General features: G+C 38.5%; 1 protein-coding gene across 1 annotated transcript; it reads right to left on the bottom strand.

The window, feature by feature from the left end:
* Positions 1-9,789: 9,789 nt before the first annotated feature.
* LOC109218975 lies at positions 9,790-11,055 on the bottom strand. The gene has a single exon (XM_019383377.1). The coding sequence runs from the start codon at positions 11,053-11,055 to the stop codon at positions 9,790-9,792; it is 1,266 nt and encodes a 421-aa protein (XP_019238922.1).
* Between the last annotated feature and the right edge of the window lie 2,957 nt (positions 11,056-14,012).

The raw sequence follows: 14,012 nt of genomic DNA on the forward strand, positions 1-14,012 counted from the left end.
TCGCTGTATGGCATCCAGATGAACTACCAAATAATAACATAAAAGTGAGTATGCGCAACACAACTCAATTTAAAACAAGCAAGTGTAGGTACATATTTACCTGTCCGTCCACCAGCATATCTAACACATCCCTGACAAGGGGGAGATTATGATGAGCATCGCTCCCTCGGTAGTTTCCACGCCGGAGAATCCACCTAGAAGCTAGAAGGAGAAACGGATAAGCCTCACCGGGCGCAAGTGGTGGTAGAGGTGGCTGTAACGGCATGATCCGCTGCCAGGCCCAATCCTAAGATAAAAGGTTGATGTAAAATTTATGAGTCATTTCGACCGTATAGAATTCGGAGTAATGAATAGAGTATTCGAAAATGTTGTCACCTGTAGGAGGGGCAGAAAACCACATGTGTCCACCGCTGGGCCTATGCTCGCCCGGCACATGCTCCTATACAGGTATGCGAGAACAGTAGCACCCCAGCTGTACTGGGGTAAATCATCTAGCCGCTGAAGATGATGGAGAAAGCGCATACTCACTTTACTCCCCGAAGTGTTCGGGAACAAGACACACCCAAAAAGCAGGAGCAGCGCCAACCGCGTGTACCTCTCAATATGGAAATCCTCCGTCTCGCCGGTAGTGTCTGGGTGCAAAAACGCCATATGATCTCTGATGGCTGACAAAGCAACGCGACTACCCCCAGCGTCACCCTGAGGTCTATAACCAGTAAACTGCCCCATCATATCCAAAAACTGTGCACGCGTCATGGATCTAATGTACTAGGGCAGTGCCACGGCCCGTCCATCTACGCGCAGCCCGTACAAAACCTGAACATCCTCCAGCGTGATGGTGGCCTCTCCAGTGGGCAAGTGAAAAGTGTGCGTCTCCGGTCGCCACCACTCTTCCAAGGCCGTGATAAGAGACCAATCAAGCTGCATCCGTCCAAGCTCAAAAATCGTATAGAAGCCCGTAGCCTGTAGGCGCGCGACTACGCGGGCATGGAAAGGATGCTCCACGATGAACTCCCACAAATCATCAGGTCTCCTGGGGCGGAGAGCCTGCTCCGATAGCTGTCCCTCCCATACAAAGGAGGACCTATGGTCGCCCTGCAACACTAATAGCTGATCCTCGGCAGGTCCAGGATGCGCAGGCGGAGGAAAGGCCATGTCGTCTACTATAATATAAATAAAATTAATTGTGTGTGTTAGTTTAATAAATTAAATAATTATTTATAATATTGAACTGAGTAATTATCTATGGGTTCGAGGCTCGACATTTGAGGCCTGGTAGCACCAAGCTATACTTAATTATTGTGTGTGCCATTTTCAATATTTTTTTAGAAATTTGTTAGTTTAATAAATTAAATTAAAAATTCTTGAATTGGACTTAATAATTATGTATGGCTTCCAGGCTCGATATTTGAGTTTATTTGACAACATATATTAATTTGTTACTTTTGTAAGTTTATTTTTATAAATTAAATAATTAATTTTGTAAAGTGTTATTGGATAGAGTTTGCAGTTACTACATACTTAAGGCTCTATATTTTACTAAGCTAAAAGGCTCTATATTTTGCACTCTACGCTAAAAGGCTCTATATTTTACTAAGCTAAAAGGCTCTATATTTTACTACGCTAAAAGGCTCTATATTTTACTATACTAAAAGACTCTATATTTTACTACGCTAAAAGGCTCTTTATTTTACTACGCTAAAAGATCACTATTACATATAAAAACAACAAACATAACATACAAATATGAACAACAAACTAAATAAATAATATTTATTTATTATTTAACCAAATAAAAACATAACATTAACAATACAAATTATTTATCAAATTTTAATAATTTTTTGTCCCAAAGCTAATAAATCAATCCGGGTATAAATAAGATACAAATTTAAACACAAACATAACACAAATTAACATGGAAACACATTAAACAATTCAAATATGCATGTACTATACGAGTTTCGACATAAACAAAATCGAAATACCTCGATTTAAGTTTTTTGAATTTGATTAAAATCGAATTTTTGCACCCGAAAGAAGGAATCCAAAGCTTGTCTTGTGTGTGGGACCTACACTCTTTGCTTTTTAGGTGACGGGTGGGGCCCAAATTATTTTTTTTAATTTGAGGGGGGGGGGGGTACCGACAGCAGTGGGGGAGCAAATCGTTTTTTAATAGGGGCAATGAGTCTGTGGTTGTCTTGGGGAAGAAGAAGGGCCTTTATTTTATTAAAAGAATTCGCAGTACTATACTGCGAATTACTTAAACGCAGTATAGTACTGCGAATTCCTTTAATAAAATAAAGCTGGGCCCAAAAATCAGAGTGAAAAGTAATTCGCAGTATTGTACTGCGAATTCCTTAAAAAAAAATTTAATAATACGCAGTACTATACTGCGGATTACTTTAACGGCTAAATTTCCGTTAAAGTAATTCGCAGTATAGTACTGTAGACATCGAAATTTTAAGGGATCAAGCCAAATTTTAAATTAAAGATACTACAGGACTCCTGAAATCCTAGGAGTCTATTAGGGTTTCTTGGAAGTTACTCTACCCTAACCCTAAATCAAAGCTATAAAAAGGGTCACATATTCCCTTTGAATAGGCATCTCAAAAATGGAGATCATCTCGAAAATTCCATAAACTCACGGGATATTCACAAGAGATCAAGAAGTGGCCGGATAATTCTTGATAATCAAATAATTCAAGAAGATCCACAACATACTTCATGGATATCAAATAAATCCATGAAAGCCCGTATCATCCTACGTTCGAGAAATACGCTGCTCCAGCCATCGAAACACGGAGATAAATAGGAGAGAAGAATCAAGGGAACAAATAGAATTGTACCCGCATCATTTTATCAATAAAATTATGTTTCTTCATATTTATATTGTGGTTGCAATATATTTTTGTATCACATATAATTTGTTGCAAACAAATTGGCACGCCCAGTGGGACCAGTTCTACCCTTCGTCTCTTCCTCCTGCAAATCGAAACTACAGGCTTCAAAATTTTCTATTGTGATGATCGGGTACTTCAAGTCTCGTCATCAAGTTTCGCCAAGGCTACACCCCGACTATCCTTGAAGTAGGGGGCACTTGTAGATATAGAAATCTTAATGGATCGAGTTAAATCCTAAATTCAAGATACTACAAGACCTCTTGAAATTCTAGGAGTCTGTTAGTGTTGCTTAGAGGCTACTCTACCAAAACCCTAGGTCACTCTTATAAAAAGGGTGACATAATCCTTTAAAAAATATCTCAAAATGGAGATCATCTCGAAAATCTCATAAACTCACGTGATATTCACAAGAGATCAAGAAGTGGCCGGATAATTCTTGATAATCAAATAATTCAAGAAGATCCACAACATACTTCATGGATATCAAATAAATCCATGAAAGCCCGTATCATCCTACGTTCGAGAAATACGCTGCTCCAGCCATCGAAACACGGGGATAAATAGGAGAGAAGAATCAAGGGAACAAACAGAATTGTACCCGCATCATTTTATCAATAAAATTATGTTTCTTCATATTTATATTGTGGTTGCAATATATTTTTGTATCACATATAATTTGTTGCCAATTTGTTTGCAACAAATTATATGTGATACAAAAATAAATTGCAACCACAATATAAATATGAAGAAACGTAATTTTATTGATAAAATAATGCGGGTACAATTCTATTTGTTCCCTTGATTCTTCCTCCGAATTGTTATCCGTAATGCGAGGGCCTTAGCGGCATATTTCTCGAACGTTGGGTAATATGCATCTCCTTGATGTATTTGATTATCAAGAAGCATGTAGCAGCACTCCATTTGGATCTTGAATGTTGCTAGAACTTTAAACAAGACATATTTGATATGTCTTTGATCTCTTAATGAATATCCCAAGAGTTTTATGGAATTTCGGAGATGTCATATTTGATCTCTTTGTGCATATTCCAAGAGTTTATGGAATTGCTGAGATGATCTCCATATTTTTGAGATGCCTCTTCAAAGGGAATATGTGACCCTTTTTATAGCTTTGATTTAGGGTTAGGGTAGAGTAACTTCCAAGAAACCCTAGTAGACTCCTAGAATTTCAAGAGTCCTGTAATATCTTTAATTTAGGATTTGGCTTGATCCCTTAAAATTTCGATGTATACAAATGCCCCCTACTTCAAGGTTTGTCGGGGTGTAGACTTAACGAGCCACAGAGACGAAGCTTGAAGTACATGTAGAGCCAACAATCTTATGTTGAGACTCTTGCTTGATACTGCAGGCGATAGTTGTACTTCTGGCTACTCTCGGGATGCAGTTGAACTTTTGAATAGAAGGAAATTTCTATTCCTTACTCCAATAAAATAGAGACTTGCTAATAAACCTTTCAGCTTAAGCCACGTGAGATTATCATGCCGTGCTATGTTATTTTAATCTCCCTTCTTTGCTTTTGTATTTGCCTTTTTCTGTTTCCAAGTGGAATTGGAATTTGCTTTTGACATGCACTTGTAAACAAAAACGTTGTCCCAGCTCCAAAGGAAACTAGGATCCTGCCTCTTCCTCAATATCTTGTAATTTAAGTCGTTTACGTAACTAACTCTTTGGCAGAATCCAAGTTGAAAACAGATTATACATCCTACATTTGAGACACTGTACAAAGACCGAGTCTGATGTACTACTATACTTGCACTTCGTGAATTCTTGTGCAACATATAGTTATAAGTGCAATTAGAAAATCAAGAAAGCAATTTTTTCTAGGACATTCCAGTAAATTGGACTCATCATCATTGAAAGGCGAAAGCTTTCCAAACACGAGCAGTAGAAACTAACCGTCCTTGTCCAATGATGTTGCGATGCTTTAAATCTACTACACCAAGTTTTCACTTCTATACACTAGCAGGAATCATTCATTGACTTCATATTCTCCTTCCATATGTGGCTTTGCGACTTGATGTGTCTCTCTTGCCATTGTGCGGCTTTGTTGAAGGATCACTTTTCTGAGTTTGCGGCTTTCACAAGGAACTTGTCGCGTCTTTCTTACAGTTTTGCGGCTTGGATGAGAAACCACTTGCATAGAGAACAAGAGATGTTGCCCCCGGAGGACTCATCCAAGCCAGTAGCCTAGAGCATGCGTCGAGTGATTGGGTCAGCATAACGGCAATCAGCAGATTTGTTTTTTTGCCAACAGTTGTTGATTTTGAAACTTGTAGTTTCTGATTTATAGGAGGAAGAGATGAAGGGCAGAACTGGTTCCACTGGGCGTGCCAATTTGTTTGCAATAAATTATATGTGATACAAAAATAAATTGCAACCACAATATAAATATGAAGAAGCGTAATTTTATCGATAAAATAATGCGGGTACAATTCTGTTTGTTCCCTTGATTCTTCCTCCGAATTGTTATCCGTAATGCGAGGGCCTTAGCGGCATATTTCTCGAACGTTGGGAAATATGCATCTCCTTGATGTACTTGATTATCAAGAAGCATGTAGCATCACTCCATTTGGATCTTGAATGTTGCTAGAACTTTGAACAAGACATATTTGACATGTCTTTGATCTCTTAATGAGTATCCCAAGAGTTTTATGGAATTTTGGAGATGTCATATTTGATCTCTTTGTGCATATTCCGAGAGTTTATGGAATTGCTGAGATGATCTCCATATTTTTGAGATGCCTCTTCAAAGGGAATATGTGACCCTTTTTATAGCTTTGATTTAGGGTTAGGGTAGAGTAACTTCCAAGAAACCCTAATAGACTCCTAGGATTTCAAGAGTCCTGTAGTATCTTTAACTTAGGATTTGGCTTGATCCCTTAAAATTTCGATGTCTACAAGTACAGGGTTTTAGGTAGTTATGTAACTTTTTTTTAGTAGTAGAAACATGCTTTTTGTCCAAAAAAGCATTAGAAAAGTTTCGGACTCCATTAGCAGCTCACGGGATACTCAGACTTCTCCCAGGTAAAGTCCTTTGTGCGGGCATCCCACACTTAGTTCTAACCACATGACTCACTTTTGCATACTTCCTGTGGCTTTGCTCCCTATCTCAACATCCTACAAAATAAAACAACACTACAAAAATAATACAATAAGAAAAAAAATCAAAAATAAAAAGAAAGTAGTAAAGCTGAGTTGCCTCCCAACAAGCGCCCAATTTAACGTCGCGGCACGACGTGAACCACTTTTTCCTCCACTTTGAACTTATGAATTGTACCCCTAACATGGCATCCAGTCTGCGGCTATGCTCCAGTGGTGGGGCTACAATGATAACCAGGCCAAGTAATAATTTTTTCACTCTACACTTCTTGGCCTTTAGATGGGGAATATAATTTTTTCTTTCTGGCACAACAAATTCAAGAATATAGGCACTCTCATCCTCACTCTTTCACTCCCCCATAGGCTCAGATGGCTTGATTAGTATCTCACTATCTAAATCAATGTAGAAAAATGATTGGAATGAGGTTTATTGCGCCCTAACTCATGAATTGTACTATTATTTACATCCCCATATATACACACACTCAAGTCTCCCAAAGTAATGTTATCTACTCTCTCACATGAATCTAGAGCACTCTTCTCAATATTGGCATAATCAAGGGGAATATGGTCTAATGCTTGGTATTCTCATTTTAGCTGCTCAATTTGGTCTAGAAGATCTTTTTCAGCTTCACACAACTCATCATTAAATTGTTGGGCGTTACACGCATCAACCTCTGCACTCAAATTTGCATCCAAGTTATGCATAACCAAGCCAAAATTATCAATTTTATGTGCAAGATCATCTCTCTCCTTAGACCAATCATTCACCAACGTTGTTAGAAGACTACGTCGGTTCGCATATTCGCTTAATCGAGAATATCCGTCCCAATACCAACCCTTACACCCATATTCAAATTCAGACTTCGAAGATGTCAGGTCATGACAAGCCCAAAAAGACGGACCATAACAGTCTTCCGTCAATCAAGCGTCTTCATCAATACCCTTACCTCTGGATATTTCATCCCCAGATGTCATGCTGAGAGAACTAGAAAAACACTAAGAGAAAAATCAAATAGTTATAAAAATAAAATATTTACAAAACGTGAAGGAAAAAAAACTTGTAAAGATAAAAGTAAAAGTCTAATCTAGAAAAATAGTTAATTTCTAAGTCCCCGGCAACGGCGCCAAAAACTTGTTGCGGCCAAACGCACACGCAAGTATACGCGGTCGTCAAGTAATAAAGTAACTAGAAGTCGGATGTCGAACCCACGAGGACTTATGATTAACTATTAACTAAATTAGATTTTCCTAATTATCTAAATAAGGATTAGCCTAGAAGTATTTAATGCTAAAGTAATTAAAGTAAGAAGAAAATAAGTAATAAACTTTAGACAGAGGAAGAGCAGATTTTTATATTATCAATGTGATGAAAACGATCTAGGGTTATGGGCTATCTAACATTCCTATTGTATTCTTCAATTGAAATTGAATAACTAATTTATCTAGTTTATTGGTTAACAGGGTTAATATTGCTCATAAGAATCTGTCGAGTTCTTACTCACCTATTCAAGCTAACCTAATGCCTATATGTCTGTGGAATTAAAAATAACTAGAACGCATTTATAATTCCTGTAAATCAACCAAGCAAGGCAATTAGGTATATGTCTATCCTAACCCCGAATCCGTTCCCCGATGCCCAGGTTCAAGAACTTGCTCTACTCAAACCTATATGCAATCTAGAATTCCCACTTTCGAGTTCAATTCTAGATCCGTAGATAGTATTCAATTGGTGATCAAGCAATTAAATAATTAAGCGCAGGATTGAATAAATAAACTAATACGATAAATCAAGAAATCAAAATCAATATTCGAATAACAATAGTCATGAAAGAACCACAACCCTAGAACGTGAAGTTTAGCTCCACATAGACATGGTAGCCAAACAACAAATCATACAAAGAAAGATAAAAATTACAAAGTTTGGTGGAAGAAAAGATAAAACCCGGCCTCCACGGCGGCTCTATGCTCTCCCATCGTCAAAAGTTCTATAAAAATTATGTTCAAGGACTATTTATAGTAGGAAAAAACCTAGACAAAATAACCAAGTCCAAAACCAAAAAGGAGACAAAATAGGCTTGAAAAACGAAACTCGCGTCGCTGCCTTTAACGCGAGGAAATTGGCTCCTATAAAAAACAAGAAGCTATGTCATAAATTCAACCCCGGACTTCTCTAGTTTTTTTGTTGGTCCAAGAAGTTACAAGGATCACGTATGAAGATAGGGATGGAAGTGTTAAAAGTTTGTCTTTATAAGACCACAAACCGCGAATTTGATGTTAAAATCTTGCACATAATTTAAAAGGACAATCACACCCTTCGGATTTTTCATCCTTTTTCTACGATACAAAATTCTGAGAACTAATCAAGTCCCATGTACCATCCCTACTTTTAGGGCTAACTTGGTGCGGAAGCTACACCATGTGTCACAATGCAATCTTAAACCAGTGTACTCTATATTTTATATTAACTATTATATTTAGTAAAAGCCGTTAATGACTCAGTTTACATAGAAAGTTATATGATACCTACCCTTTTCATACATGTTATATCATGTTTCAACAATGATAAGCGATCCACAATAAATATCTCAGAATCAGAAACCTCCCTCAATTCCAGTGAGATATGCTTCACTCAAAAAGATGCCAAACACAGAAAAAGAGGAAGCTGAAAGCAAACCTCCATAATGGTATCAGCCATGAAAAAAATTCAAGACCTGTTAAGATATGACCAAAACTAATTTCGATGCTGACAAACAATATCAAAGCGTTAATGTGTTTTGTAGGGTAGAGATAGAGAGGTGGTCAGTACCTTTGTAATGATCTCTACAGAGAGGACATTTGTTGCAATGTTGGCTACCTTTCTTTTGAAGGTTATTCTCACACAAGCCTCTTTGGCAGGCAAAAACTGTACAGAAAAATAGTTGTAGTCAGTTTTGATTATATGATTGATACTAGTTTATAACTGATATATCTAGGAAATATAACTTAAGCAAACTTAGAAAAATGATGCCTCCAGCCTTTTTTTTCCTCCTTCACACTATTTCTTTTTACTCTTCCAATTTTCCCATAAAGAAGTAGGGGATAAGAGGCAATTCCAGAGAGAAACTTTTTTTGGTAAAACAGAAAGATTTTATTCACAAATAAACAAAGATCTTTACAATATTCCCCTCATTCTCCCGTTTCCTCCTCTATCTTTCTATATTTTCTAACTTCCTATATTCTTCCTATACTCTCCTTCCCTGTATTTTCAACATTTCCTATACAATTGATCTATCCATTCTCTCTCCTTTCTACAACTTTTTTCTTTAACATGGGTACTATTCTAGTCTTACATTCTTGCTGTATTTGTGCACATATGCTTCTTGGTGCAGGTACCCATTGATTTCATAACACTTCATTCCTAGCCCACCATATCTTGTATATTAGAGCTGCGATCACTGCTGTAGCAAACTCTCTGCATTTCTTCCCCTGTATTCCCCGAGGTATTCTTCTCCATATACCCTTTAGGTCGTGTTTTATTGTTCCTTTCTGCATCCATATCAACAGTCTTTTTAAACACTCCTCTGAAAGTTTGCACTCAAAGAATAGGTGCTCCACTGTTTCCCTTTGGCTTCCACATATCATACATTCACTATCTTGACTTATCTTCAACTTTAGCAATTGATCCTTAGTCAGTAGCTTCCTATGCATGGCAAGCCAGCTAGTAAAGCTGTGTTTTGGCACATTCATCCGACCCCCATACCCCTCGATACCATGGTTTTTCCTCTTCTTATCCTTTATACCAATGGTATCCACTTTTCACAGTGTATTTTCCCCCCTGTTTGAGCCATCCATTATTCACAAAACCAGCTGCAAATTTATCCCTGCAAGCACAGATTTTCTTCCAATACCAGCAACTGTCAATTGGTGGTTCATACTGCCACCAATCCTGATCTTTTATATATACATGATTAACCCATTTCACCCAAAGGTTGTCCTCTTTATTTGCTATATTCCAAACATATTTTACCATTGTTGCTTCATTCCATGCTATACAATCCTTTATCCCCAGTCCACCTTGTTGTTTTGGTTTGCACACTGTGTCCCATGCTACCAGCGCCATTTTGGTTGAGTTTCCTTTTCCATCCCATAGGAAGCTTCTGCAAATGCCTATTATGTTTTTTAAGACCTTTTTGGGGAGTATAAAGATTGAGGCCCAATATGAGTGTATGTGCATCAATACTGAGTTCACTAACATCCCCCTTCCAGCATATGAAATATTCCTTGAGCTCCAAGTTCGAACTTTGGCAGCCATCTTCTCTACTAGCATTTCACAATCTGTTGCTGAGAGCTTCCTAGCAGATATTGGTACTCCCAAGTACCTAAATGGTAAAGCTCCTCTTTGGTAACCTGTGAGCTCACATATGTCCTGGATACATTGTTCCTCCATGTTTGCACTGTAGATGTTTGACTTAGCTGCACTGGTGTGTAATCTTGATGCTCTTGAGAATGTTTCCAGCCCCCTTAGGATCATTTCCACTGATTGCCATTCCCCTTTGCAAAAGAATAACACATCATCTGCAAAACATAAGTGGTTTAACTTAAGCCCTCTACATTTGGTATGAAATTGGAACCCTTTTTGTTCAGTAATCCTCATAGTTCTTGAGAGATATTCCATGCAGATGACAAAAAGTAGGGGTGATATTGGGTCCCCTTGCCTAAGTCCTCGTTTGCCCTTAATGTTCCCATATACTCCACCATTTATTGCTATTGTATACTCGGTAGATGTGATGCAAGCCATCACCCATTTTATGAATTTTTGAGGAAAGTTAAGAGAATGCAACATTTCTTCCACAAACCTCCACTCCACAGTATCATATGCCTTCCTTAGGTCTACTTTGATCAGACAAGTTTTAGTTGTATTCTTCCTCTTGTACAACCTCACCAAGTCTTGGCAAATCAGTATATTATGCACTATGTTCCTGCCTTCCACAAAAGCACTTTGGTTAGGAGATATTATCCCAGGTAATATCTTTTTAAGCCTATTACAGAGCATCTTCGAAATCACTTTATAAATTGTGTTGTAGCAGGAAATAGTCTATAATCACCTACTGCCTCAGCATGAGAGCCCTTGGGGATAAGGGTTATCACAGTGTTATTGACAATTTTGAGCATCCTGCCTTCTCTAAAGAACTCCAGTACTCCCTTCTTTACATCTGTACCCACAACATCCCAACAGTCTTTATAAAATTGGCTTCCAAATCCATCCGGACCTGGTGCTTTATCCCCATCAATTGCCCATAGAGCCTCCATCACCTCAGTGTCTATGAAGTCTGCTTCCAGTTCAGCCCTTTGCTTCTGTTGCACTGTTGGTCCTTGTCTTATAATCTGGCTATTTACATGGTCTGTTTCCACCATTCTCTTTCCCAGCATTTCAGTGTAGAACTCTATGAATGCATCTGGAATCTTTGCTGGATCAGCAATGTCATCCCCTTTCATGTCCTTGATGTGGAAAATTCTGTTGCCATTCCTCCTAGCTTTTAGTAGGCCATGAAAGTATTTAGTGTTCTGGTCACCCTGATTGAACCATTGTGCCTTAGCCTTTTGTTGTAAGAACATGTTCCTTGCCTTTTCCCACTTACTACATTCCTCATTTAATCTTACTTCCTCATTGATCAAAGCTTCATTCCTGGGGTCTTGCTGTACCTTACTTTGACATAGCTGCAGGCTATTTAGTGCTTCCTCTGCTCTTTTTTCAATGTTACTGAATCTCTCCTTGTTAATCTTCTTCAAAGTGCCCTTGAATCTGTGTAGTTTCCCCACCAGTTGGTACATCTGTGTGCCCCTTCTATCTGTTTTCCAGTTCTCTTTTATTCTTTCTTTAAAATCCCATGCCATGCTCCACATATTGAAGTATTTGAAACTCCTTTTTACCTACTTCCCCCTTCCCTCCCAATTTATTATGCCCGGGGATGATCAAAGAGCCCTGGTTGCAAGTAATGGACTTCTGATGCTGACAGCTTTGTCATCCATTCAAAATTGGTGAGTACTCTGTCTATTCTGCTCATTACTCTGTCTCCATCTGGCTGTTTGTTGCTCCAAGTATAAAAGGCTCCTGAAGATCTCATATCTTGCATAGAGCATTCTTCCATGCATTTTTTAAAATCTTTGATTTCTGCTATAGTAACCCTGCTTCTCATTCTTTCTTCAGTACTCAAAATGCAGTTGAAGTCTCCCATTATTGCCCAAGGTCCTTTGTTCTGCTGGTGTATACTTTTGATATCCTCCCACAGTTGCCTTCTCATACTTTGGTTGTTAAACCCATACACTATTGTTACATTGAACTTGTTCCCTATCCCTCTATGATTGAACATACAGTGAATAAGTTGCTCAGTTACATTTGTTATATTGACATCATATACTCCTGGTTTCCATACAATCCAAATCCTTCCTGCCGAATGTTTTACTAAATTTGTAGTAAAAGACCACCCCCTACATAGATTAAGAGCAGCTTGTTGTGCTTTAGCTCTCTTAATCTTAGTTTCCAGAAGACCAAACATGCTAACTTTTTGATTGTTCATAAACAGATTCATTTCATTCTGTTTATGTGACCTATTCAATCCCCTATGTTCCAGAAGCCTATTCTATCCATTGGATGAGGGGTTGCCCCTATCCTGCCCATTTCCTAGGGCCATTTCACTCCCTTTCCCCTTTTTTGTCCTGTTCTCCACCATCTTCCCATTTTCCTCTTCTGTTTTCTCCTGTTGATGGTCCCCTAATGTTGCAAAAGAGTTCCCAATTCTAATATATTCCTGTTGTTTTCCTTCCCCTGCTTTCCCTCTTACTACATTCTTCCAATTTCTGGATGTGGTTGCCACTTCATTTGCAATGGGTGCTACCTCAGTCCCATTATTACCTTTGCTTATTGGCCCACTCTCTTGTTGCATTTGTCCCTGTTCCCCTTTGTTCTGCACATTTGTAGCTTTCTTTTCCACTTGAGTCTGCTTCTGTACTGCATTTGGCTCTTTTAGTTCTTGCTTGTTTGTTTGCTTTTCTTTCTCTTCTTTTATAAACCTCCTACATTCATTCATTTCATGCCCAAAGATCTTGCACTTTCCACATAGAGTAGGTTTCCGTTCATAGAAAACCTCCTGCTCCACTATTCTGCCCTTCTCATCCTCAAACATTATTATATTTGGATATTTATGATGAGGCTTAACCTCAACCAGAACTCTGGCATATGTCAGCCTCTCCTTTTGTGTTGTAGCTCGATCTGCCTTTAATGGTTTCCCTACAAGTCCAGCCAGTTTTGTGAGAGCTGTTTGTCCCCAGTACTTTATATCCAGTCCAATAAATCTAATCCACATTGGGATCAAATCCACTGACTCCTTTTTCAAATCTATGTCTGGATTCCAAGGTTTAACCACCACTGGCTTTCTGTCGAACATCTGGACTCCATCTTCAATTACTTTGATTTTGCTTTCAAAGCTATGGAATCTCACCATAAACACTCCTCTATTAACCTGTGCTATTATGTCTATACCAAGCGATCCCCATATCCTTTGGAAGTAACCTTCCATCACTGATTGTGGTGGATTAGATCCCAATGCAAAACACACAACTGTTGACTTCCAGAAATCGAGCTCCTCCTTTATGTCCTCCATAGTTATCTTCACACTCGAATTATCCTGACTTTGTGGTGTTAAGTCCAGTCCTTCAGTTATGGGGCTTGCAACAACTTTGCTCCATGACTTAGGGCTCATTTCTCTTGCTTCCTTTTTCTCCATCAGTTTCTCTTCAGCCTCCACCTTTTCTGCCCATGATTTACGCTCCTCATCCTGCTTTTTACCTCCATTCCCGTTAATTGTTGTTCGATTTCCAGTTACTTCATTATCCACAATTGATTGACTCAAATCTAGTGGCCGTATCCCTTGCAATACATTGATGCTACGAGTTCTCTTTGCGTCTGTTGATTGTGGAATTCCTCTTGTTACATTCACGTTGCTCAAATTT

The sequence above is a fragment of the Nicotiana attenuata genome, unplaced genomic scaffold (genome assembly GCF_001879085.1).
Source record: "Nicotiana attenuata strain UT unplaced genomic scaffold, NIATTr2, whole genome shotgun sequence".
In the NCBI taxonomy this organism is placed as follows: domain Eukaryota; kingdom Viridiplantae; phylum Streptophyta; class Magnoliopsida; order Solanales; family Solanaceae; genus Nicotiana; species Nicotiana attenuata.